The following is a 27,858-nucleotide window of genomic DNA, read 5'->3' on the forward strand; positions in this document are numbered from 1 at the left end:
GTTTGTAACTGCTTTGCCAAGTAAATGCAGCTTTGGATTGTAGAAGAACTGTATATACAGCAGCAGTAAGGAGAGAGGTCAACATCATGGGCTACAGAGTCAGGGTGTAACTTCCTACCTAAGTGGTTTGGGGACAAATTGATTAACCTCTGTGCCTCAGTTTTCTCCTTCATAGAATGAAGATGATGATAGAACTTAGGTCTTAAAGATATAAGAGCTTAATGAATCAATGGACCTATAGTGTCCTGCTAAGCCCTGTGCTAAGCATTAGACATCCATTAGCTCAGTAACCCTCACAATAATCAATGAAGTATTTAATATGATCATTTTCCCCATTTTATACATGAGGAAACTGAGGCTCAGAGGGGTCAAATACCTTGCCAAAGGTTGCTCAGATAGTAGTGGCAAAGCCAGTATTTGAACTGAGATCTCTCCAACCACAAAGCTGGACTCTCAACCAGCATAACCATTAACTGTAAGATAAGCACTGGATTCCAGAAACAAGGCTGAAACCCCTCCTGAGAACCGGATACACTGGAGCAACACCGGAAACAAGAGTTGCCTCTTGTTGATTCCCCAAGCATTGAACGGAACTCCCTGAATCCCTCCAAAGAAGATCATTGGTCCCAGGGACCCTGACGTTGTTCTAGAAATCATGAGAAAAGAGATACAGAGGCTCAGAACCAAGGAGGGTGCAGGAACAGCACACAGGCAAAGTGGCAGTACTCACCACAGAGACCATTGGGAGAGGTCAGGCGGTCCATGACATGGGATCCTCCCCCGCCTTGGCCCTGAGTGGAGGATGGGTGATCTGCTGCACAACAGTGAAGTCCGGGCAGATCCTAGGCTGCGCCTCTGCTTCCCTCAAAGGTTCATTAGTTACAAAGGCTGGTGCACTGGTACTGCAGCCAGTTGATCACAAAGAACACCCTGGGGCCTTCTCAGAACTAGACCACAGTCTCATTCGGTCTCCTGTTCAAGAAGGGGATTAGGTGGAATTGACTCCACGTACTAATTCAGCCAAGCGGATCACAGCTCCTGCCACATGTAACTAGGTGGGACTTTCAAATACATCCCTCAAACAAATTAAGAAGCCTATGGAAACCCCACTTGATTACGGACAAGGAGACTTCCATTTTGCAAAATGTCTCCCCTTAAATTCCACAGATCGTCCAAGCAGAGGAATGCCTGTTTTTCTCTTGGGTTCTCCTAAGATCTGTAAAGTCTATATATCCACATAGAACTCCATCTGCAACAAGGGACTGAGAAGTCTATGGAGGTTGCATGACTGTCCCTGGATGGCGGGAGCAGTGTCCACAATCGATAGGGCCCCAGACATTGCCGTTTGTTAATATTCTCTCAACGACTCCCTTACTGACTGAGCCAGCTCCTCAGTGGGAAGCGGGTGGCAGTGGGCAGACACGCAGATCTGTATGCCCTGGGGCAGTGCCTGGCTACCTAAGATGGGGCTCAGAGCACGGCCACTCTGCCATCCACTGCCTTTCAGTGAGTGCTCTGGGGATCTCCGGTCTCAATACGTAAGATTTGGAGATCGATGTCCCACTGTCGGGTTGTGTGGTCCAGTGGCAAGCTGGATTTGAGGGTGTATTGGCAGGAATGTCTCTCCTGAGACACTGAGGGTGCCCACCCTTGACCCTGAGAGGCACAAGAAGAGTCAACATGCTCCAGTAAGCCAAAGAACAGATTCAAAATGAGTCATCAGAACTAGAGGTCTGAGTTGCTAGAGAGTGAAGTCAACAGCTCAAGATGGAAACAGGGACAGAAGATGGAACAGACAAGTTGAGGTGGGTATGAGTGGGCTTCTGCCCAAGCCCAGCTTTTACTCCAGTTCCCTGGACCTGACTCCATGTAAAGGGTCAGGTATGGAGGGGGCAGAGCTCGATGTGACCTGGAATAAGTCCCCATATATGCTCACCCAAGACCCTACCCACCACATTCCAACTCCATCACAAAAACAACTCTTTAGCTCCAAGCTACATTTACGTGCATCTCACACATTTACAAATTGACTTTTAGCTTTATGTTTAAGATTGTAAAATGGGTAAAAACTAGAAGACATTTTCCTTAATAGAAACATTTTTCTTCAAATTACCTCGTAACACTCAGGTACTATGACCCTACCAAACTATTTACATGATGCCATTGAAGAATCATCAACCTTGGCAGTGGACACTTAGAAAGGTCCCAGATATGAGTTACCTAAATAGGCTTGTTTGTTTGTTTGTCCTGTTTGAACAATGTGCTTATTCCTCAATGACTTGACACCAGAAATGCACTGAGAACAAGGCTTTCTGCAAGTCAGAGTAACTTGTGTGTCCTCTGTAGATTGCTGAGCTGGCTTGTGCAGAGTGTCTGCATCATAAAAGCATGTCATTAAAAAGCTTATCTTCCTTGGTTGAAGCCAGCAAACCATTTGTTTTCCATTTTGACTGTCTACACAAGTGCTTCTCATACACGTAAGGGCAGTAAATCCCCAAAGCCCAAAGTAATGTGGTGCTGTTGCCAGTGTATATTTTTATGGTCATCGTAGAGAAAACAACTTATTTCCATATTCATTGATTCATTTGGAGCCCAGGGTGCCAGTGGGACTCTTAGGAGAGTGAACCAAATGTCTTCAAATAATTTCAGGCTTCACTTGGCATAGGACACTCCCATAAACAGACATAACGAATTCTGGATTCCTGAAGGGTAAGCATGAGCAGCTTGATTAAAAAACAAATAGGTTCGGAATTGCTAGGATTCCGAGGATACTCTCCCTAGAGTCATGCGAATAAATAAGAAGCCAGTCCCTCGGGGGACCTCCTCCCCTGAGGATCCTAAGTTCCCAGACTTTTGTTCTGCTGGGCACACAGGAGAAAACAGACGGACATGGGTGACAGTTGCACGAAGAAGCCCTCCTGGAAGCCATAGAGAAAGAGACGTGTCCACACAGCTCTGTGTGATGAGACTGCCCACCTGCAGCCTGTTGTCAGTCTCAGAGGTTTTTTTTTGTTTTGTTTTGTTTTTTTAAGGATTTTTTTTATTATTTATTTATTTATTTATTTATTGGCTGAGTTGGGTCTTTGTTGCTGCACGCGGGCTTTCTCTAGTTGCAGCGGGGGCTACTCTTCATTGTGGTGCGCAGGCTTCTCATTGCAGTGGCTTCTCTTGTTGCGGAGCACGGGCTCTAGGCACGTGGGCTTCAGTAGTTGTGGCACGTGGGCTCAGTACTTGTGGCTCACGGGCTGTAGAGCGCAGGCTCAGTAGTTGTGGCACACGGGCTTCAGTAGTTGTGCCACATGGGCTCAGTAGTTGTGGCATGCGGGCTTAATTGCTCCGCGGCATGTGGGATCTTCCCGGACCAGGGGTCGAACCCATATCCCCTGCATTGGCAGGCGGATTCTTAACCACTGCCACAAGGGAAGCCCGGTCTCAGAGTTTTTAAATATCTCACTAGGAAGGAAGGATATGCCTGCTGTCCCATCCAGTACAGAGGGTGAGCCATTGCACAAAGCTGAGCTCACACCCCTTCTAGAAGAGGGAGTCGGAAGGTTCCCAAATTAGTAACCATGTGTCATGTGCCTGGACATTCTGTCGTCTGTCATCCTGACATGACAAGAGGGCAGGCTGCATTCAGACTTGCAGTGAGGGTTGGAGCACCAGCATTCCTTATGAAAACCACTGATCACTTCAGTAAAGTGGCTGGAAAATTCTTACTCCATCATATTATTTCTCCTGTCCCCAGTGAAGGAAGCAGCATGTATTCAGGGATACCTGTAGCTACTTTTAATGTACTTCAAATGTTCGGTTTCATGTAAAACCAACCAATAGTTAATTCATAAGTGGAAATAGACTAATATCCCTGAAATCCCTTTTCTTTCTACATGTTTGTGATACACCCATCTGTCTAACATGGTACAATCATTGGCTTGTTCTTGTGTTTATTGCATGACCCAGATGGTATCAAAGCAAAGCAACAAAAATCTATGGAACTTATCAAGTCAAGATGAAAGCTACTGCTGTGGTGAGCAGAGCTGGCTTTTACGTTGGCTGAGTGACCCGGGAACCCTGTGGGAATTTCAGCGCTGCTAACACGCTGGAATTGTGATATTCATCCACCTTATTTCAGCCATACTGGTTTCCCTGCCCCCACTTTGCTTTGCAATACAGCGCTTCTCATCATTTATTCATTCATAAACATTTAATGAGTACCTTCTTTGTACCAGGCAATGTGTCCGAAATGCAAAGTTGAGTTGACAAAAAGTTCTCTCAAGAGCCTGGTGGTGGAGACAGACATGCAAACAGATTGTATAATCATGTGAAATGTGCCTTCATCGTGGTACATGAGGCCATGCCAAAGTAAGGGAAAGAGCAGATCCTCTTCCTGGAGGAACCAGGTCAGGACTCTCAGAGGATGTGGCCATTGTATCAGCTCTCTCCGGGGGTTCCTGCCTTCAGGGGTCTACTGGGAAGTGCACACATAGCTATGATACAAAGCAATGCTGGGAACCGCCATTGGAGATATAAGAACAAAGTGCTGAGACAGTTCAGACTAGAGGCGTATCCACTGGAGAGATCAAAGAAAGTGGCATAAACATCAGGACTTAAAGGAAGAGCGGGTTTGGGCAAGCAGAGATATGAGAACAGTTTAGGGGTTGGTGGGCAAGCAAAGAATGGGGAATGCCTGAGGAGTTGGAGCACAGGCTTATGGCAGAGAAGAGTGGAGGATAAGCTTTGAAAGCCAGGTTGAAGCAGGATTATAGAGGGCTTGGAGACAGATAAAAAGTGCATGTGTGCTTGGACAGGCGAGAGATTCTTTGTTCTCCATGACCCCAAATTGTGAATTATGATTAAAAAAAGAGTTTATGCCCATCAGAAAACAAACATGTTGTAGTAATGCCCACTTTTAAAAACAAAAACAAAAATCCCCATCGACCTCACATCTTTCTCCAGCTGCTATCCCTTTCTCTACTCTCCTTTTAGGCAAAACTCCTTGAAACAATCGTTGACATCCTATTTCCTCCTGAACCCACTCTGATGAGATTTTTGCCCCACGCTCCATCAAAACCACTTCCATCAGGGTCTCCCACTTCCTCCAGTTTACCCAACCCGTTGCTCAGTAACACGGTGCTCGTTGACCTTGACCTATCGGAGGCCTTGGATGCGGCCAGTTGCCCTGGCTTTCTTGTATCTCTGTATCCCTTGGGTCAGTTCCTTTCAGTCTCTTGCTGGTGAGTTAACTTCTCTCCAACCCCTAAATGTAATATGTCCCAGGACTTCATCCCTGGACCCCTTCTCTCCCTTCACTCACTTCCTTAGTGATCTAATCCAGTCACATGGCTTTAAATACTATCTATAGATACACTGATGACCTCCAAATTTATCATCACTCTTTGCCTGGACCATTTCTCAGGGTTGTGTTTTCAGCTAGCAACCCTTAGGGATGAGGTAACTTCTCCCCCATCCCATCCCTGACAAAGAGTAGGCTTGCTTCCTCTTGCTAGAAAAGTAACTCAAAAAAAATAACAATCACTATAGAGATTTTTAAAATACTTCCATGTGATGGGTTTTTAGAGGTAAGATTACTGGGTGAAAGAGTGTAATGTTTTTTGCCAACTTTTTCTTCCAAACGTAGTATATGAGAATATCTATCTGACCATCTTTGCTAACACACACTCACAAAAAAAAAAAAAAAAGAATGTTGCAAATTTGGTGATAACATAGTTTTCTTGTACTCTTAATGTGCATTTAATTTATGACTGATGCATGACATCATTCCACAGTTTATTAGTTTTCTTTCTTTCTGTATAGCTTAGATATTTATGTTCTTTGCTCATTTTTCTATTGTTTGTCTTTTTTTTTTTTTTACTTAGACGAATGCTTTAAGATGGGTGGGATCGGGGGAGGGGGAGGCCTAAGAGGGAGGGGCTATATGTATACATATAGCTAATTCACTTCATTGTACAGCAGAAACTAACACAACATTGTAAAGCAATTATACTCCAATTTTAGAAAAGTAACTCAATATTCCTCTCCTGCAACACAACCCACTATATGTGCAGGGGTCCATCATGGCCCAAGGGGCATGGGGAATACAGCCAAGAGGTGTGAAGCTTGTGCTGGCTTCTGTGCCATGAGCAGTAAAGTCCTTGGTCTCTTGTCCAGCATCCATGAAAGGGTAACAGGCTAACTTGCTAGCTTATAAAGTAGAGTAAAATCCCAAACCCTGCACATTCTTGACATTAGGTAGCTATGCTTCCTTTTATAAGTAACTTAACACCTTAACCCAAATAAATTACATGCAGAAGCTTTCTGCTCACAAGTGTCCAACTTAATGACTTCCATAGGGACAAAGTTCTACACAGAGCAAAGAGGGTCAGTCTCTGCCTGCCTGCCTCCAATAGGGCCGGCTTTGGCCAAGACTTTTTTTTTTTCCTCATCTTTCTCTTTTTTTTTTTTTTAACATCTTTATTGGAGTATAATTGCTTTACATTGTTGTGTTAGTTGCTGCTGTATGACAAAGTGAATCAGCTATATGTATACATATATCCCCATATCCCCTCCCTCTTTCATCTCCCTCCCACCCTCCCTATCCCACCCCTCTAGGTGGTCACAAAGCACCGAGCTGATCTCTCTGTGCTATGTGGCTGCTTCCCACTAGCTATCTATTTGACATTTGGTAGTGTATATATGTCAGTGCTACTCTCTCACTTCGTCCCAGCTTACCCTTCCCACTCCCCATGTCCTCAAGTCCATTCTCTACATCTGCGTCTCTATTCCTGTCCTGCCCTTAGGTTCGTCAGAAACAAATATGCTAGCACATATATATGGCCAAGATTTTTATAAAGTCATTTTGGACTTGAGGAAGAATTGACTAACAAAGAACTGTTTAGAACCTGTGTTAAATAGAAAAACTTCTGTCATTCCTTATGGATTCTCTTAAGCTTTAGGGCTTAAATGTTGGTGTGAATGCTGGGAAATTTGGGAAAGTATTGGGGAGTTATTATTGTTCAAGAATCCTTTTGGCTTCCCTCAAACCCCTCAGTTCTCTCACCCTAAGGCTAGGTCTGAAAAAGCTCTTCTCTCTGAGTTCCCTAAATGAGCTTTTCTCACCCATCCACTTCACCTAAAACTGATCCCTTAAGACACTCAGGCTTGTAGAGATGACTCATTTCTTTGACTCATTTTTACCAAGACCCACAATTAGCAGGACACACAGACAATGCATTGTTTGTCATGCTAGTATCTGCATGTGTGAAACCTAATCCTGTCAATCCTTGTACAAGGCCTGCAGGCCAAAACAAACCAATCTCATATACAAATCTTACTTGCAAAAACGAATCAATCCCTTCATCAAAAAAAAAAAAAAATGGTGTTGGAATCTAGTCTTATGCCATTTACATCCGTTTAATATATTGAAAAAGGTGGAATTTATGCAGTCAGAATTTACAATATGGAGGAGAAAATCATTTAAATGTTACAACTATAGAGATGGATGTTTTTAATGGAAGAGAAAAGAGGTGTCTTTAAAACGAATGACTCAAAACTTTATTTAAAGCAGAAATAATCAGGATTATTATCCTGATATTATTTATTTTATGTGTCTTCACTATTGGCAAGAATGCATTTTACTCCATTTCTTGGAGATAAGCAGAAAGCCACAGGGACTATTTCAACTCATGTTCTGGGAAACCAAGAACTATACAACAGTCAGCTTCTACAAATAAGTGATTAACGTGATGTCTAGACATGTTCTCATGAGAATAACATTATTAGTTAAACAGTCATTTGGTTAATCATGATAGCAAAAGTAATTTTGGGAATAAATATTTTATTAGTATGCCAATCAATAAAGCAAAAGTAAAAGGATATACTTTAATTAATTCATTTGTTATAATATTGAGATTATGCCTGACAAATTCTGTTTGAAGGCCTGGACAATGACCTAATGTTTCTAATATGGCATGTCTTTATCTTACTGTTTCCGGTTAATGGTATTGCATATTTCAATTACTTAGCCAAAATTCCTTTCTTTACATCTCTCAAGATATTATTAAGATCCATTAGTAAACAATTGGAGATGACAAATTTTCTGTTGCTATGCATTGCTCTGTTCTTTAAAAACTGGGTGTTCTCACATTTCATTAATAAAAAATAATTCACTGAATAGGGAAGGATAGTGTGGTATCACTATAACTAAGAGGCTGATCTTACTTTCTATTTGTCAGAAGACTCATTTGGGGGCTTCCCTGTTGGCGCAGTGGCTGAGAATCTGCCTGCCAATGCAGGGGACACAGGTTCGAGCCCTGGTCCGGGAGGATCCCACATGCCGCAGAGCAACTAGGCCCATAAGCCACAACTACTGAGCCTGCACTCTGTAGCCCACGAGCCACAGCTACTGAGGCCTGTGTGCCTAGAGCCCGTGCTCTGCAACAAGAGATGCCACCGCAATGAGAAGCCCATGCACCGCAATGAAGGGTGGCCCCGGCTCACCACAACTAGAGAAAAGCCCACGCGCAGCAACAAAGACCCAACGCAGCCATAAATAAATAAATAAATAAATAAATTTATGAAAAAAAAAGACTCATTTGGAAAAAGAGAAATAAATCTATCGATGAATTATCTTCAGTATATAGACAATCTTTTCAGAAACACAGTTAACCCAATAATTTTAAAATAATCCATGGTCCTAAAACACAGGGAAGAAATACAAACTAAATAAAACTTAAGTAAAAACATTTTTTTGAAAAATTTATTTGAAAAATTATTCAGTTGAGTTTGCTCCTTTTGCCTTTATAAAAGTACATCTATAATCATCTTCTTATGCAGTCTTTCTAACTTGCTCAATGTCTCATCCTAACCCCAAACGTCTCCCTAAATTTCAACTGCACTTACTCAATTGATGGAATCAAGACTAAATAACTTGCATTTGTTCTTCAGTGTTAGCCATCTGGTCAACCCCTTTTTGTTTAGCCTGGAAGGAAACTTGTATTAGAATCATTAAAAAGTTTCTTGCAAAAAAATAAGTTTTTATTTTGTATTAAAAAGAGTCCCTAGAGGTTGCTTAGTCCCTAGAGGTTGTTCCTTTAAATGTATAAATATGTAACAAAGCAATTTATGGAACAGTCATTAGCAGTTACTATTTTCCAGGTGTCTTGTAACAGCTGGAAGGCAAACCAGAGAAGGGTGGGGTAGACTTCATTTTCAAGTTAAAATCTCTCTATCAGGATGGGATTTTTTTCAACCCCATCAAATTAACTCTACATATTGATGTATGAAAACAGTGTTTTAGCATTGAGTTCACTGAGTTTGCTCTCAAGGACCCTTCTCATCAATCCTCTGGCCTTTCTTCCAGTAAATGCCAATGAACCAACCAGTAAATGCCGATGGACCCAGCATACCAAATGGAATGAGCTAATGTTAGAAGACACCAAATATGTTCCCTGCCAAAGAGGCTAATAATGTGCTAATATACAGTTTAGACACCATTATCATCTCAAAAGTTATCAATGAAGACAAAATAATAATTTATTCTACTTCAAATCAGCATAAAGGTGTAAATAGATTTTTTTGTAGAGATGTATAGTCTATTAGGAAAGCAGAAAAATAATATTCATTGTAGTATTGAGCTATCGTGCAGGCCTTAGCTTTATACTAGAAAAGTCCTACAGCACTCAATCAAAACAGTTTGCTTATCTTTCACCTACTTAGATGGAAGAACAATGATTTGTGAGATTTAACTTACCTGAATTTGCTGTAGGGGAAAAATTATTGGACTACGTAAGCTATCAAGCATCTGTGGCCTAACTATTCAATAAGCAACGTCCAAGGTAAACAATGCAGCATCTAAATGTTGGTCTGTAACAAAAGTAACAAAACTAGTTCAGAAATTTTTCTATTGTAACATGATTCATCCATTCTTCTACTACCCTTCTCCTTGCAAAGTGAGTAGAAGAGACCCAAAGTATCCGCCATCCTACTCACACTGCATACAAAGAAACTCTTGATTTGTTTGGCTGTCACTTGGTCTAGCTCTTTAGGGTTCAAAAGATATCTGATCTGCCTGTTTCTGTCACTAGGACTCATGTCAGCTGAACTCATTGCACTGCTCTTCAAGCAAAAGGGTCATCTTCAAAGTCATTCTCCACAGTAGGTCATATTCATCTAATGAGGTACATAAAGGAATCCAAAGTAGAACACATGTATTAAAAGGAATGAACAAGATAATCCATGGGAGCATAAGGAGAAAATATTACTCCTATTTCTTCTTTCTATCTATCTATCTGTCTATCTATCTATTTTCTAAAAACCTAAGAAAAACCAGCCTTTAACAATATCTAACGTGTGGCTTGACTCTGGTAGCCTCACCAGGACTACACGTTAGGACTTCATGTGTTACTAAAGTACTAGCAATATCCCATGAGGGAACAGGAGCCCCCGCGTATGACATGGCTGCAGAAGAACTCAAAGTAATATTGTTCTCTTGGGTAGGTCCTGCTCCAGAAGAGCACAGCCAGCTCTCTTCAGAAGGCCTTACCCCTGGACTATGGGCGCACATACACATCCCTGCCCTTGAAACCAAGCAGGACCCTGTGGGGACCCCTTGGGTACAAAAGCCTTTTCGTGTCCCTGTTTCTTAGTGGGAAAAAGGTTCCAGTCTCTTAAACATTCCCTGAGTTCCAAAGGACAGATTCAAATAGTTACTAATTAGGGAAGGGAGGGGATGCAGAAACAAAGGAGGAACAGTCAAGAAAGAAGAACAATATATCTGGTGTTTGTGGCTGGCAGTGTATAATTAACAAAACAATTTAGTATTCAAACAGAATCTACATTCTCAGAGCATTTTCCACAATTAAGTAAATGATTGGTATTTAATTTACAATGAACATATTTTGATTCCCTTTGTGGTAATTAAACATTAAAATAGTTGTAGTAATAATGAGAGTTGCTACAAATTGCTCTACAAATAGTCAAAACTTAAAAATAGATGTTCTGAATAATCTGTGGTGATTTTACAATATAAGAACTGTAAATCCCAAATCAAACTCTAAGTGAAATATCTGCAATTTTTTTCCCATTTCTGTGTACTACTTTAGAAAGCTATTAAACCTAAGTAGAAATGAAAAGGTTCTTTAAAATCACGGCTATTATTTTAAAACATTTAAATAGCATTTAAGATTTTTTGCTATTACGAATTCATAGATGATAATACTGTGTATTCTTTATCTATTGGTTACCTAGGCTTTTTAATTATGGACATCTGTCCTAGATTTTTAAGATTTTTTTTTCTCCTTTGCAGTTGGTTGGTTTTGTGTATGCCTGTTATGTGATCAGTATTTTCATGGAAGAAGAGGACACCTGTAAGTATTATTCTACCTACCTGTGGGTTTATTTTATCTGAGATATAGCTTCCAAAACTTATCATTACAGGACCATGAAATCTTTTATATTTGGAATTTTAAATGATTAAAATCAGCATAGTAAAGTTACAATCAAACATTTACAAACTATACTGCACACAAACAAGATGGCACTAAGTATTGAAACTCTCAAACCAAGTCATGTGGGAGCATGCTCAGAGACAGGGACACCTACCGATGACTGTTGTATCATTTTAGTAACTTTTCATCAGGGACCTAAACGTTTCTCTGAGTAGAAAATTGGGGTTGTTTCATCCCTCACCAATTGTAAGTATGCTGGCTGCAGAATTTTGAAATCTGACTGATAGCAATAACATCAATACAATAACACAGTCTACCAAGACCTACACATACATAAACTACTCTGAGAAAACTAAACATGACAACCTTCAATGCAAGATGTAAAAAAAAAGAGAGCGAGATGCTGAAAAAGAATTAATGGAACGATAAAAAGCCAAGTGGTCACATTTTAGCGGAACACTAGAAAAAAAGACATATTACCCAAAGTTATGTGGGTAGAGATTGAGCAACATAGGTTAACGAGTGGCATTTATGGAGCGCCTGCTAATGTCTAAGGCACTTCTTGGCACCACTCCATTATGGGCTTATGTAATACCAAAGAAAATTTTAATTAAAAAAAAATAATAAATTATTAGATAAACAAATCATACCCAACCATCCCGGGGATTTGGTTATACCGCTGAAGATACTCTCTGGGTTGCAAAGTTGACTCTTAAAAAAAATGAGGGGAAGTGTCTAGCTAGCCATTACAACTTCTTTCTAGAACACAACTCCAAAAGGGTCTGATGAGTGCTTGCCACCAAACAGGTACAGTGCTTGCTGTATGAACTGGAATCCAGTTAACAATGACGATTTATTTAACCAACTGGAAGAAATCTTAGACCTTGAGATTAAACTCATCAGGCAGTGAAAACACACAAACGTACCACATCATCTCTTTTGTGCTTGCTTGGGGCTTTGTTTCGTTTTGTTTTGTTGTTTAATGCTAGATGAGCTGGAAAGTTTCTGACATTTCAAAAGTGCTGTTGTAATGACAATACTTTTGACTATGAGGTTAACTTCAAGAAGTACATTTTCAGGTGTTCCATTAGTAGTTCCACAATCTGACAAAGTTCATGTACAGAACATCAGCAGCATGCTTCCAACTCACAGCTAAGAGAGCGGGACAGCCAAAGAACAACCGGTTGAGCAAGAACAATTTTAACTGGAATTGAAAACTAAAAAAAAATTATTAGAATTGGTGCTGAATAAATACTTCCCCAAAAATGATACACTGATTGCTAAATCCCAGCTGAATACCTTATAAAGTACTTTTGAGTAGGTACCAAAATGGTCCTCTTTCTTCTCCTCACTGAACTGATTAGAGGTTCTCAAATGATGCTAATGCTTCATCCCCGCCTTATTGTGTGAGGACAGGTAGATTAATCAATAATCTTCTTTTATCTAGTAGAATAAATATATAAAGGGCTTTTCCCTGAAGCTTGTGATTTTAAGCAAAACTTGGAAATGCAAAATGTCATGCAAAATAAAAGGCTCATCTAAATTGGGTAAAAGATTTTTGACCTTCTATCAGCCTTTTTTAGAGAAATAATGTCAGTGTATATGGATCAGATTGCTACTGGCAGATATCATAGTTTTATTGATCTTAGAGTCTTTAGCTTAAGTTTCTCTATAGAAACCTCTGAATCAGCTATTCTAATGCCCATCAAACCAACATTGGAGCACCTGCTAGCAGCCTATTCTATTAATGGTTTAATTGTACTGTTTGTTATTAGGGCCCTACATTAAGTTACCAAGAGACCTCTGTATAAAGTAGTTATATTACCATCAATTCAAATAATACTTAGAGCCAAAAGGGTCTTGGGTGCTCAAAACAAAGGAAACATGCCCTAGACCAACCTGACATGATAATCGGCAGGGAGCAAGGTGACAATAGAAAGCAATCACAAACCTTTTAGTCTGATAGTTCTCAAGTGAGGGTAATTTTATATTTTTTATTGGAAGAAGTAGGAATCAAAGTGCAATTTTAATTAAATTGTCCTAGCGTCTTCAGAAGGCAGATGTGAGCAAAAAGAAATGTCTGAAACCAATTGCAATGACCTCATAGACTAGTACAATTTGTGCCAACACTTAGGTTTCGGGTGCAACAATGAACTGCCCTTACCAACCCACAGTCGAGAAGACGTGTCCTTTGAATTGTGTTTCCAAAATTTAAACATAAAATAAGAAAACAATACTGGTAGCCTTCCAGTTTATCTAAGTATGCTTCTGGAAAGCTTCTTCTGAAAGGTAACTGCAAGTAGATAATGTAATGTCACAGTATTTTGGCAGACAATATATCATTTATCATTTCAATTTCTATTCTAACTAATGAAAATCTCTGCCTTATTCAAAATGCAAAGTTAAGCCTTTCTTGGACTGAAAGCTGTCAGCCAGCCTTAAAAATTAATAACTACCCGCTTTTCTCCTCTGCACTGCTTAAGTGGTTCTATGGGCGTAACATTTCAGCTGATGGACATTTCTGAAGGGTAATAAATGCTTGAGGAAACATTTATTTCCAGCCACCCATCTTCTTAGTTACCTTTCAGCCTGTTTAGCCATTTCGTATAAAGACTATGATTGCAGGTCAAAGACAATGAAATAAAAAGCTCACAAAAGCAAGAGTACTGCTAGGTAGGGTCAATACTTTTCATCATTCATTCTAATGAAAAAGCCTATTTATATCTGTTTCATTTTTTATTTCCTTTTTTAAAATCTATCAATCTCTGTGAACACTTTTGTTGAGACCAGGATATTTGGAACCTGTAGTCGTAAAAACATATCAACATAGAGAATGGACTTGAGGACACGGGGAGGGGGAAGGGTAAGCTGGGATGAAGTGAGAGAGTGGCATGGACATATATACACTACCAAATGTAAAATACATAGCTAGTGGGAAGCAGCCGCATAGCACAGGGAGATCAGCTCGGTGCTTTGTGTCCACCTAGAGGGGTGGGATAGGGAGGGTGGGAGGGAGACGCAAGAGGGAGGAGGTATGGGGATATATGTTTAGCTGATTCACTTTGTTATACAGCAGAAAATAACGCATCACTGTAAAGCAATTATACTCCAATAAAGATGTTAAAAAAAAAATTAAAAATAACCATAAAAAAAAAGTCAACATCTTGTGTGTGAACCATCTACTGCTGAAATGAACTTGTGGGCTTGTTAGTGCCTTGTCAGATTTACTAAAAAGAACGTTTTTAATCCAAGGAAGTGTGGAGGGGAGGCAAAAAATGCTGAAAAATGTATTAATTTGTATAAATATTGCCAGGCTTTTTCAGAGGAGCTCTTGCTAGCACTACCTCTTCTGCTATGAGGTTGCACGCTGCGAATGGGACATCTGTCGGGCTCACAAGGCCAGCCTGGGCTGTCTATGTTGATTGGCAGGAGAAATGTACATCGAAAATCCTAAGCATTAGTTTTTGAAAAGAAAATGAACTCCCCAGATGTGGGTTCAGCATTTTACATGGAAAATCTCAAAACAGCTCTTTATACAACCATCTGACCCCTGGAGGCCCAGCCTCAAGACGGAAGAAAGAGCCCAGAGTCAGCAACAGAGACATCAATGGTTTCATGAATGGGGGATCTTACACATCTGAAGCAGAAAGGGACTTGGAGCGACACCCCACTGTCAGGTTGGCTCATTGGTTACCAGGGAAAACAGCAGAAAAGCACGCCCCTCACTGCCCCTTTGATAAACTAACATAGTGGAGACATTTTGATATAAAGATTAGAACAATTACTAACAGGGGTCCGGGGCAAGTACATAGGCATTTACTGATTAGGCTGTATGATTAAGAGGGAAGGTCAGTCGTGTGGGTAGGGTGTAGGTGAAGCAGGGACTGGTCCAGCAGGGGATGTACAGAGAGCCAGAGAACAGCCATCTTGGGTGGCCTGACCATACAAGGGTGGAGGGACAGGAGAAATGTGTGAGAGTCAAGGATGGAGAAATACATGAGACCCGGATAAGGATGATCCCGTGGTCACAGTCAATATTTCAAAGGAGTCATAGTACTGGTCCAATAAGCCAAAGAATCTACTGGTTCTCAGAGAGTATAAATTTCTTTTGGTAACAATCTGGTGAGTTGCAGCTATCCTCACCACAGCTTAGATTTAGAGCCTGAAGCATGTCCCCATCACTCTGCCAAATAGCTACAAAATTACTGCCTAACCTTTCTACTAGAATACAAAATCTCTGCGGTCAGAATCTTTATGTTCCCAGATATAACTCTAGAGCCTAGAAAATGCCTTGCACATAGCATCTAATAAAAAAAGTGATTGTTGAGGGAACTCCCTGGTGGTCCAGTGGTTAGGACTCAGTGCCCTCACTGCCAGGGGCCCAGATTCGATCCCCGGTTGGGGAACTAAGACCCTGCAATCCTGCAAGCCATGCCTCGTGGCCAAAAATAAAATAATAAAAATATTTTTTAAATGATTGTTGAGTTTATTTTATTAAGTAAATTCTCTTGGCCCAGCAACTCATTTTTCAAAATGGATTTCAAAACTACAAGGTTCTCAAATTTGATGAAGTGTTAGGATTATGTTCAGAATTTAGTGAGATGCTCGGTACATTTACAATTTTTTTCTTCCAGTTTCATTGAGATATAATTGACATACAGTACTGTATAAGTTTAAGGTGTACAGCATAATGATTTGACTTACATACGTCATGAAATGATTACCACAAAAAGTTTAGTGACCATCCATCATCACATGTAGAAACAAAATAAAAGAAAAAAATAGTTTTCCTTGTGATGAGAACTCTTAGAATTTATTCTCTTAACTTTCGTATAAAACATACAGCAGTGTTAATTATATTAATCATGTTGTTATTACACCCTTAGTATTTATTATATTTATCTTATAACTCGAAGTTTGTACCTTTTGACCACCTTCATCCAACTTACAAATATTTATGTTTAACAAATGGAGGTCCTGCATCTCTTTAGCATAATCAGATGGATTTTTAGTAATTTTGAAGGTCAAGATATAGGGAGATGGGGACTTCCCTGGCAGTCCAGTGGTTAGGACTTGGCCTTCCAATGCAGGGGGTGTGGGTTAGATCCCTGATCGGGGAGCTAGGATCCCACATGCCTCGGGGCCAAAAAGCCAAAATGTAAAACAGATGCAATATTGTAACAAATTCAATAAAGACTTTAAAAATGGTCCACATCAAAAAATCTTTAAAAAGAAAAAAAGATATAGGGAGATGGAGTAAAGCTCCACTATACCACATTAGAGCAAGAGCTTGAGTTTATGGACTCCTGGACAAGACATCAGGGAGGCAACAGAGACTTGGACGATAGATGCACCATAGAGTGAACTCAAATGCAAAATACGGCCAAGGGGACAGACGTACGGTCAAAAAGTTGGGACCAACAGGGTGGAGACCTAAGCCAGCCCCACACATGGGAAGGTCAGGCCGCACAGAATAAGAGTTCTAACTACAGTGCTCTAGTTCGGAGAGGATTCCAGTCCTGGGCTGGTTAACAAGACAGTCTGTCTCCGTAATGGATGTGTTAATTAACTCCATGGTGGGCATCCTTTCTTTTTCCGGCACACAGCTGGGCTGCATCTCCCAGGCTCCCTGCAGTTAGGTGTCCCGTGACATTGAGTTCCAGATCATGGAATGTGAGCCGAAGGAACACGCCCACTTCCAGGCCTAACACCCACGTCACTTCCACATGTGGTTCTCCATGCTCTTCCCGTTTCTGCCTGTTGGATACAGACCAGCATAGAAGCTTTGGAAGCCACATGTTTAAAATGATGGAGCCACAGTGTTGAATAAATGTTGAAATAAATATTCAAATTTATTTCTCCAACAAATAAGCATCTCAAGCAATTTGAGTTTGCTGTATGTTAAGGGATTTCCAGCTGGGAAGCAGGACCTCAATTCCAAGGGGATTCTCACTTTCCACTGATGGATTTTCAGAGCTTTTTGAAATAGTTGGTGGAATAAGAGGAGATCTCATTCCATACCCTTCAAATGTGATTAATTCAGCAGCCCACAGCATCAGGACCCAGATGACGTTAGAGTTGAGTAGACACAAGACTTTACTCCGATTAGGAGTCTCTTTCTGCTTGGTTTTATACTCACTAACCCTTTAAAACGTTTTAATGTCTTCCCACGTGACTCAGATGCTTTGTTGACATTACACTGACTTCTTTTAACCATAGCTCCTGATGGAATTCTGTGTTCTTTCTATATTCCAGGTAGGTTGCCAATTCTTGTAGATATTTAAATGCTTGATTGGATTTAGCATTTCTCCCAAATCTCTTCTTGTCTGAGGTCATTGACCTGTCCGGATCCAAAAGTATAGTCCAGTTCCAGCATATTATTGATTAATTTTAGGGCTTTAAACAAGCTTAAATAGCTAAATAGCTAATCCTGTATTGATTTGATTCATCCATTCAAGAAAGTTATTGAAAGACTTCTGTGTATTAGACCCACAAGGATACAGAAATGAATAAGACTTGGTCCCTTTCCCAGGAGACCTTACATTCTAATAAGTGAGCAAGGCATGTAAATCATTATGGAAGAGTAAAGTGCAGATAATGGTCTGTATAAAGTGAATCAGAAGCACAAAAAAGATAAGCAGAGGTTAACTGTGTGTCAGGGCACCAGGCATGGCTGCTCAGAGCATGAGCACATGGTCTTATATGAAGAATATTACATCATGAGGAAGGGAACAAAGGAAATGCATTTTAAATACTGGCAAAAGTATGTCAAAAAAGCTTGGGAAAACCATGGGATACTCGGGAAGTGATGAGTAGTGGGGCATGTTCAGTTCACTAAGTGAACAGCGGGGTCAGTCTTTCAGGGACCTTGGATTCTGTCTTAACACCAGTGAGTCCCAACCTATTTTATATCTTGGCACTTATAGAGAAAGATAACATTTATAAGGCACTCTGTGATAAATAAATTACTTTTTCCGAGCAATAAATGACCACCCCAAAGGGCTAGCTACCCCAAGTCTTGCTCAGCAAGTGTGTACATGCACACCCACGCCCTACTCAGGTCTCTCCAGCTGGGATACTCTGCTAGATGACGTGCAATCAGTGAATGGATTTAATCTTGGGAAGAATATGATCAGATCCAATTTTCTTTGAACAGTAATTCATAGAAAGAGAAAAGAATTTATAAAACAGTCTCAGAAGAAATGGCATTTTTGCGATGGAGTCTGTCCTAGAAATGGGAAAAACAAAAGTAATAATAGAGGCTATTTTAAAAAAAGAGAAAAGAATATTCAAAGGGGAAATGTTCAAAATTGTAGAAGCAGACAGTAAAAGTGAATTATAGAGAGACTTCAAAGTCAACAAGTATTTGTCACTTGATTTATCGGGCAAAGTAGAACATTAGCCAGATTTAAATGAGAATGATAAAAATATATTGGGGAAAAATTGGATGACTGAGAAAAAATGTATTACATAAGGGAAAAATTATATCTGTTTAGACAGATTCTTAGAACAGTTTTTAGCCCTTACCTTTTTAAGCAATATTTTTCCTCTCAGCCATTCCATTCTGCTTTATTGACCCCAAAGAGATTTTAGAAATTCATTATGCCGTTATTTAAATATTATCTACTCTTAGAAAATTTTAAAGTGGGAAGAAACTGTCAGCACTGATTATGGGAACATCTGCTTCCAGAGATCTGGACCCATGAGAGAAACAAAAGCTGGAAATGCAGCCAAATAAAAATGAAAAGGGAGCTCCAAAAATAGAAAAGGGAGGTGTTTTCAGAATTTTTTAAAATCTTGTTTTCTCTAGAATAAAATGTTCCTCTGAATGAGCCCAGCAGTAGTGACACAAAGCCACCAGTGATTCTGAGCAGATAGTAATTGAAAAATTACAAAAACTCTGAAAGAGACTTCAGGAAAGCCAAATTGTAGTTGATAAGAGTAAGCAGCCGTTTCACCCAATTACTGACGCAGATTAACCAAAGGGTTAAGAGTATGTCTACAACAGGAAAATAGCACAATTTGTGTCGCTTTAAAAAAGCTGAGTAACTTTAAAGGGAATAGAAAATACACTGTTAAAGATGAAAATGCAAATAAGAAAGAAAGAAAAAAAAGAGAACCTAGCTCCTTTCTTTCTGAATATGAGAAAATCAAAACTAAAAAGTGTATGTGTGTATTGAGGAAGTAGGATGGTGGGAGCTGGTATGTCAGAGGCATCTTTATAAAGGTGATACAACTCTAGCAACTAAGAGTGAGGAAAGAAGCCACGGTGGCAGATGCTTTCTTATCAAAGGACCCTGTAGGGACACTATAACCAGGTTCCCCCTTGCAAGAGTCAAAGACGAAATACTAGAGATGGTCCATGGGATCCTTACAGAATAACTAGAATAAGTGCATCCCTGCATCTAAAGGAATAACACTGAAAGCATTAGGAAAAAGTCACTCTGTGCACTTTGCATAAAAGGGATATATTACCTACAAAGAATCCCACGGAGTGACTTGAAATGCCAAGAAAAAAAGAGAGAGATCTTCCCTCAGTATTTGTGCTACTGTGGGGGGAAAGGACAAGAGAATAAAAACAATGCCAGTTAAAAGCTTAAAAAAATGGTGATCAAGAGTGTCACGTGTGCAGACTTCCCTGGTGGCGCAGTCGTTGAGAATCTGCCTGCTAATGCAGGGCACACGGGTTCAAGCCCTGGTCCAGGAAGATCCCACATGCCGCGGAGCAACTAAGCCCGTGCGCCCACAACTACTGAGCCCCCGAGCCACAACTACTGAAGCCCACGTGCCTAGAGCCCGTGCTCCACAAGAGAAGCCACTGCAGTGAGAAGCCCGCGCACCACAATGAAGAGCAGCCCCCGCTCGCCGCAACTAGAGAAAGCCCGCGCAGCAACAAAGACCCAACGCAGCCAAAAAAAAAAAAAAAGGTGTCCCGTGTGCACTCAGGCGGGTCACGGGTGCACTGGGCGGGTCACATGGGCTGGACACGTGCTCAGGGAGTGCCCAGCACCAGCCCTGGACAGAGGGAGAGCCACAATCCCACGTGACCCTGAACTCTGAAAATCCTGCCTCCCTTGAGCTTTACTTTCTTCCTTGCCATGTCCTTATACGGGGAAGCTTAACTTTCCAGAATAAAAAACACTCAGAGATGGTGAAACCTCAGCCTTCAAAACGTGATGGACTAATCAATCCTCCCTCCTCCAGACTAGCTACTCTTTCCAAATATGAGAAAATCAGACTAGACGCAAGCTCAATACAAGTTCCCCAAGGACAGATGCTCTTCTGGGGAAGGGGGAAATAGACTGCTGGAATTCTCACAAACCATTGTTATCCTAAGCTAAACAAAGGTTTTGAAATTTTGGGAATCAGTAGTTGATGGGAATGTGTCATCGGAATAAGATAAATGTGTGAATAAATCAATAGCAGCCTGCGGTCTGCTGCACGCGCTCCGCGGCTTTTATCTCCCCTGGGGCGTCCACACCCTGGCAGGCAGCCATTGTCTTCATTGTACAGACGAGTACACCGAGAGTTTTCCCAGCTCACAGCCTGCAAGAAGTGGAACTAATGTTTGATCCAGATGTTTCAGGGACCAAAATCCGTATGCTTTCAAACCCCCAGCTGTGCCAACAAGGATAACAACGAAATTCTTCATAAATAGGTAAAGAAAGATACATTGGGCACTCACTAGATTAAAACTAAAGCATTCATATTTAAATATTGAGTAAGAATATAAATTACTAGCACGATGTAAGAAAAATAACGGGCTAGCCCAGTAACATTTAATTGGATGTGGAGAGGCGTATGTAACACACCCAGCGGTCTTGCTCCAAGTCAAGTGTCTTGTTAGCAGGTACTCAATATGTGAAGATTATCATTAGAATAACAAAATTTTAGGATGCGATTCAAATACTACACAACTGTGAAAACAATGCCCCCCCCCAAAAAAACTGTTGACCTTTAATAGCTGTTCTGTATGGCTATACGATGAAATTCTGATTAATAATCTGTCACGATTAAAGTCTGGTTCAATAAAATGTAACCGAATATGATTTGGCAAATGTTGTGGGTATGATCTTTAAGAAGCAAAAATGCACCTTCCCTTACTTTCCCAAAACGAGATTTAGCATTTCTTGTCACGGTGGTCACTTCCAGGAAACCTCAGCCACTTCACTGATTTCTCAGCCGCGTCAGGTGTCGGTGCAGGGAAGGCTGTCCTCCTCCCAGGACTGATTCTGAGGTGAAGGTGGATGTGCTGATGCCGGCTGTCAGGGGCAGGGCTGGGCAGCCCTGTCTTTTCCCATCTTTCCTGCCGGCATCCACTGAGCTGTGCAAGGGTCCTATCGCGGTCTCAGTTGTCAAACATGTCTTGATCTTGGCTCTCCTCACTCCGTGGACAAGTCCAGAGGGGCCTGGGCCCTTGACCACCTTCCTGAGCATGATAACTGTTGCTTCACGTCGGTCTTCCACGTCTCACACTAATGTCTCGTGTAGCCAACCCTGACTCAGACCCATAGAGAGAGGGGAAGTCAGGAAACAACGCAATTCCAGCTTAGATACGTTGACCCGTTACAAAATCACTACAGTATTTAATAATAAAACTGAGGCATTACTCTTGAACGTATCCCATGTAATCTCGATGTCATAGCAATTTAATATCCTTAATTATCCATTTTAAAAATACCTAAACAAGCATTAATTAATAGTTGAAATTTTAAATTGTTCCATTTTCTTTTGAACTGGTACTTCCGTTCCTCTTCACCCATAAACTTCTGTCCTAATGTTATATCTTTGTTTCTAAAAGGTTTTTTTTAGTCTACCCTTACATTTCTGCAATGAAAAATTGTTTATAGATTGAAATTTCATTCTCAATGTTGCCTTTTAGTGTACAAAAATTCTTAGTTTGTGTAGTCCAGTTATCAATCTTAAATCTTAATTAGGAAATTTCACAGTTTGTTCTTCAAGATTATTAACTAATCTTCGGTCTTTGCCTTTTTACATACATTTTATTTTATTTTATTTTATTTTATTTTTAAATTTTATTTATTTATTTATTTATTTATGGCTGTGTTGGGTCTTCGTTTCTGTGCGAGGGCTTTCTCTAGTTGCGGCAAGCTGGGGCCACTCTTCATCGCGGTGCGCGGGCCTCTCACTGTCGCGGCCTCTCTTGTTGCGGAGCACAGGCTCCAGACGCGCAGGCTCAGTAATTGTGGCTCACGGGCCCAGTTGCTCCGCGGCATGTGGGATCCTCCCAGACCAGGGCTCGAACCCGTGTCCTCTGCATTGGCAGGCAGACTCCCAACCACTGCGCCACCAGGGAAGCCCTACATACATTTTAGAATCAGCATTTTGATTAAACTGCTGAAATTTTTTTACTGAGATTGCTTTGAATCCAGATTAACTGATCCACAAATTAACTGGTATCTTTACAATATTGAGTTTCACAATCCATGAATGTTTTATATTCTTCCATTTGTTTAAGACATCTTTAATTTCCGTCAAGATATTTGGTTGTATTCAGTGCAGAGAACTTGCAAAATTTTTAGATTTATTCCTATGAATAAAAATTTAATATTTTCCTGTGACCAGATTTTAAGTGTTAAAGTTCTTCTTTAGATGCAATTGCAATAATTGCAATTATTGTCTACCAACGTGATTGAGCAAACATAAATGTATTGCAGATATTGATGAACAAGTCTTAAACATAAAATGAAATATTTATTGGAAGGGTACCTCTTAATAAAATGGGCAGAGTGGTTTTATTTCAATTAGTTTTGCTGGAATGCAATAGGCTACCACAGGTACTTTCACAGAAAAAAAAAATGAGAATGGGAGGAAATTGATTACAGCAATGTCACTCAATTGTTTTAATGCCTTCTTTCCCCAAATAGTTTTGAGGGCTTATCTTGTACCAGGCACTGTTCTAGGTGCTGGGGATATAGAACTGAACAAAATCAGACAAAATCAGACCAAAATTCTTGTCTCATAAAACTTAAATTGTGATGAAGGGGTCAGACATCAAATAAGATTTTTTTTAAAATAAAATGTATAATACAGCATGGTAAAGAGTGATAAATACAAAAGAGAAAAAATAAAGGAGGAAAAGAGATAGGACAAATGGGAAGGAATGAAATTATAGATAAAGTAGCTGAAATATATGTCAAAAAGTACAATACATACTGATCCATTATCAAAAATTATTTTTAAAGTACTACAACTGATAAATAGGTTATGTTCTCCTTCAATTATTTTGGAAGCAAAAATTGGAAACTACCTACCTTGTCATCAGTAGCCATTACTTTGTCACCCATCACAAGAAATTAAAACTGTCATTTTGTTTAGTGCACTAGGGGCTTTTACTTCTGAGTAGTGCACAAGGATAAGTGCCTATTCAGATGGTTGAGATGGATGCCTTTCAGTAAAGTGGAAAGAAGACAATTGTGGAAGAGGGTGAGAGAACCCAGGACCAGAATAGCCACAGGTACCTTCTCAGGACACACACATTTTGGAATAAGGCTCTTGGAACTGGCCACCTTAAATTACACTTGCCCACACACCATTTGGGACGTCCTTACATCCGCCCAGGATGAGGAGGGGCTTGGACTCCCAGACAGACCGAGGGTTGCTTCCAGACCCTCCAGACTCTCCCAGTGACGGCTCTCAGTGTTTTCCAGGCCAAACTGCCATCAGGTCATTGAGCTATATCCGTTTTTATGAGCTACATCAGTACTTATGCCTGAGGGGGACTAGATGAAGTGAGAAGAGTCCATTTTGCATGGCTGTTGCCAGGCAGGAAGAGGTAAACATGTTGGAAAACTCTGGTCCGGACAAGGCAGCCTCTGGGACTGCGGACTCTGCTCTTCCGGCTGGGGCTGACAACTCCCTGAGCATCTCATTGGTCCCACGTACTTCCCTTCTTCCGTTTCCTGTGCTTTCTGCAAGGTGGAGGAGATTTTAAACTTCCTGCATCAGAAAGCGAACAATAATGAGCACCCACAAACGTTGCCCTGGGGTGCCATCTGCCTCTTTAGCGGCTCTGACGGCTCCTGAAGTTATCTGGGGCAGGTGGCAGCACAGCCTCAACCAGCTCCTCTGGGCATCAGCAGCGTTTCCGGGCACTTTCAGGCTCCCCGGGCCCAGCAGACCCATCAGGGCACCCCTCGGTGTGATGTGAGCAGCCCGACCGTGGCCTGCAGTTTGACACACGGGTCATGCCCTCTGAAAGCTCAGATTCTTCAGACAGGAGATAGCGGCAAGTCAGTGATTCTGTGAACTAGCTCATTCCCTAGTAACGCAGGCAGAGTTCAGTTGCCGGCTACCTCGGAAATAACGGGTCTCTCCTAAAAGCCCTCATTGTCTGTGGGGTGCTGCAAGATCCTCCCTGAGGTCCTTTAAGGGCCCCTCGTCGTGAACTCAGTTGATGTCGAGCCTCTACCCCAGCTTTTCTCTTATGAATGCATATCACAGAACAAGTAAATCACAACATAACGGTCCCCATATTGGAGTTCTTTAAAAGTCCTGAGCAGTGCTTCCTTAAGACATTATTGCTGGCCACCTATACAATAAATGCTTATTAGAATAGTCCCATAACCACCTTGCAGGAACAGTGATAGGGCAGGAAGTAGGTTAAGAATAAATATGTTAATTGGTCCTCATCTTCCCAAATCTTTTCATTTCTCTGAGCTAAATGCAATGGTACAGTATCTCCGCATTTCCCAATTCAGAGACAAGGCTGCATGCAACAAAGCTGGATCAGAAACAGGAGGCCTGCCCTCTGGTTCATTCTTTGGTGAATATACAATAGTTAAACCTGGGACATAAATGATAGCTTGAGTTCCTCACTGGAAATGGCTTGTGTTGCTTTCGGTGTCAATCAGGTTTGCAATGTCTGAGCGAGGCACTGAGTCAGTAGTACTGAGTTATCTGTTGGAAACTTGACTGATGACCGAAAGTCTCCTGTAGTCAAACAGAAAACTTGCAGTGGGTTGTGCATCTCTTACAAGTGGTAACAGGTCTGTATTTGTGCAGTAAGATGATGCTGTAAATCGAGAACACCTTTGCAATTCCTCCAGGTCGGAGAGAACCCCTGACCGGGATTTGCAGTGGTGAGAGTGAGTAACCACAAAGATATTCCATTCCGAGTAACATCATTTCTTCCAAGTGGAAGTTGGCACAGGAAATACGTTTGAAAGGACTACAAACAATGGGGTTTCCTGGCTGCAGGCTCTGCCTGAGAGATCTTTTATAGTAACACCTCAGTTTCTGAAAACAGGTGAAGGGGGCAATGCTTTGCATAACTGGCTTTTCTGCACCGTTGATGCTAGGTGTTAATTGTGCTAAGTTTTTTGTTCTACATTTTAAGACTTTAATAACCAGAGTATCTTGAACTCAACTCAATTATCCTGCAGGTCACCCACCAAGCTGTGCCCGTCCCCTCCTTCTGTCTTCCCCGCCTCTTCCAAGGCACTCTTCTGGCAAAGACCCTTATGTGGTGTTCTCACTGTAATGACTGCAGATTCCGTGGATGCTTCTTTTCCAAACCTCCTTTTCTAATACTTCTGAAAACCCATCCATGCCTCTTCTACTACTTCCCAGGTTTCATTGAAATTCATCTCCTTATTTCTACTGGAGAAACTCCTTAAATTCAGCATCTTCTTCTCACATCTTTCTCATTACAGTGACTTTTAGAATACACAGTTGCTTCACTTTCTTAACAATGTGATATAACTACCTTTCTGCAAACGTAAAAGCTGAAGGTCTTTCCTACTGAGTTGTTTTCAAGTATTTTGTTAAGTCATCTTAAAAAACAAAACAAAACAAAACTTCATTTTTTAAAGCATCATTTTAAAAAAACTTTCAGAGTCTATAAACTTGCCCTCCATTTGCATTTCAGTTTACCTCTTTACTTCAACTATCTTCCTACTCTGGTGTGTACATAAAAAACTATTTTTCTAATATGGAAACATCAGGCTTCTCTTGTCAAGAGGCCACATTGCTGTGTTCCATCCATAAAGGATTCTTGATGTTTTCACTTTCTTAATTACCTACTTTTCAATGATTCCTCCTTAATAGTTACTCTTTTGGTAGTCTTGTCTAGTTCCCAAAATTTATATATATACACACCCACACCCACATTAGGGTAAATAAACTACAATACTTTTTCCACCTTTTGGATATTATGAATAATGCTGTCATAAACATTTGTGTACAAATTTTTGTGTGGACGTATGTTTCCATTTCTCTTGGGTATATACCTAGGAGTGGAACTACTGGGTCATATGGTAACTAGATTTACCCTTTTAAGAACTGCCTAACTGTCTTCCAAAGTGGTTGCACCATTTTACATTTCCACCAGCAGTGCCTGGTGTCCAATTTCTCCACATCCTTACCAACATTTGTTATTATCTGATTTTTTTTTTATTATAGCTATTTTAGTGGGTATAAAGTAGTGTCTCACTGTGGTTTTGGTTTGCATTTCCCCGAGAATATTTTTGTAATGAGGTTGATGTTGAAAACGAACAAACAAACAAACAAAAACCACTTCAGGATGACAGAATACATTTTCTCTCTTTGCTTCCCTTCATCAGTCAGAGGTAGGGTTATTTCAGCCTTTAAAGAACTGCTTTGTAAATTAATCTAAGTTCCCTACAATGACTGTGAGCACTTCATAAATGAGTCTTCTACATTTTAGCTGCCCCGCATTCAAGATCAGTTAAAGAGTTTAATCAAATCATTAAATCAAGTTATTAAATCAAACGAAGCACTCCCAAATCATCTTTTGAAGCTTTTAGTAAATGGCAATAAATGAAAGCTTATAAAAAAGGAAAACACTGAAATTTATGCTCACAAAAGCAAGCAAACTGGACAAATTAGCGTTTAAATGTTATACAAAATTTAGTTTTCAATTTTATAATTTCCTTCTGAAATTTCTTACCCTGAGAAAAGACTCTTTTGACAGAGCTCCTGTGTTTTATTCGACAAATTTATATTCTGCACCAAAATGAAAAGAAGTTGATTTGTGAGAAGCTCTACAAAGAATCATAAATAGATACAATTTAAGTTTTGTATCTTGTAACATTTTTGGCAAGGAAAGATGTGCTGAGTGGATGTAAAATAACAGTGCTGGGGAGGTATTTGGGCTAAACTATATTGCACCTGTCCTCTCTTTAGCAAACTTGCTTGGCATTTAGCAGCACCTAAACGGAAGATATTTCCACAGTTAAAATAGTTAATGCTACGTAGGAAATTATTAGGTCAACTAAAAAATTGGCATATGGTTGTTTGCTTGGATAAAAATATTGTATCAGTATTAAATTTCCTGAAGTTGAAAACTCTACTGTGTAAATGTAAGAGAATATTATTATTTAGAGGAAATGCTCACTGAAATATTTGGGGGTGAAGGCCTTTATGCAAGTAACTT

The 27,858-nt window shown here is 40.5% G+C and overlaps 1 protein-coding gene across 1 annotated transcript in view; it reads left to right on the forward strand.

The window, feature by feature from the left end:
• Positions 1-27,858, forward strand: part of NKAIN3 (sodium/potassium transporting ATPase interacting 3) — a 681,284-nt gene that overhangs the window by 641,722 nt on the left and 11,704 nt on the right. The window contains exon 12 of the mRNA XM_068525591.1: positions 11,300-11,360. Coding sequence (XP_068381692.1) covers positions 11,300-11,360 — 61 coding nt within the window. The remainder of the gene's footprint in view (positions 1-11,299; positions 11,361-27,858) is intronic.

This window comes from Eschrichtius robustus, chromosome 17 (genome assembly GCF_028021215.1).
Source record: "Eschrichtius robustus isolate mEscRob2 chromosome 17, mEscRob2.pri, whole genome shotgun sequence".
Lineage (NCBI taxonomy): Eukaryota > Metazoa > Chordata > Mammalia > Artiodactyla > Eschrichtiidae > Eschrichtius > Eschrichtius robustus.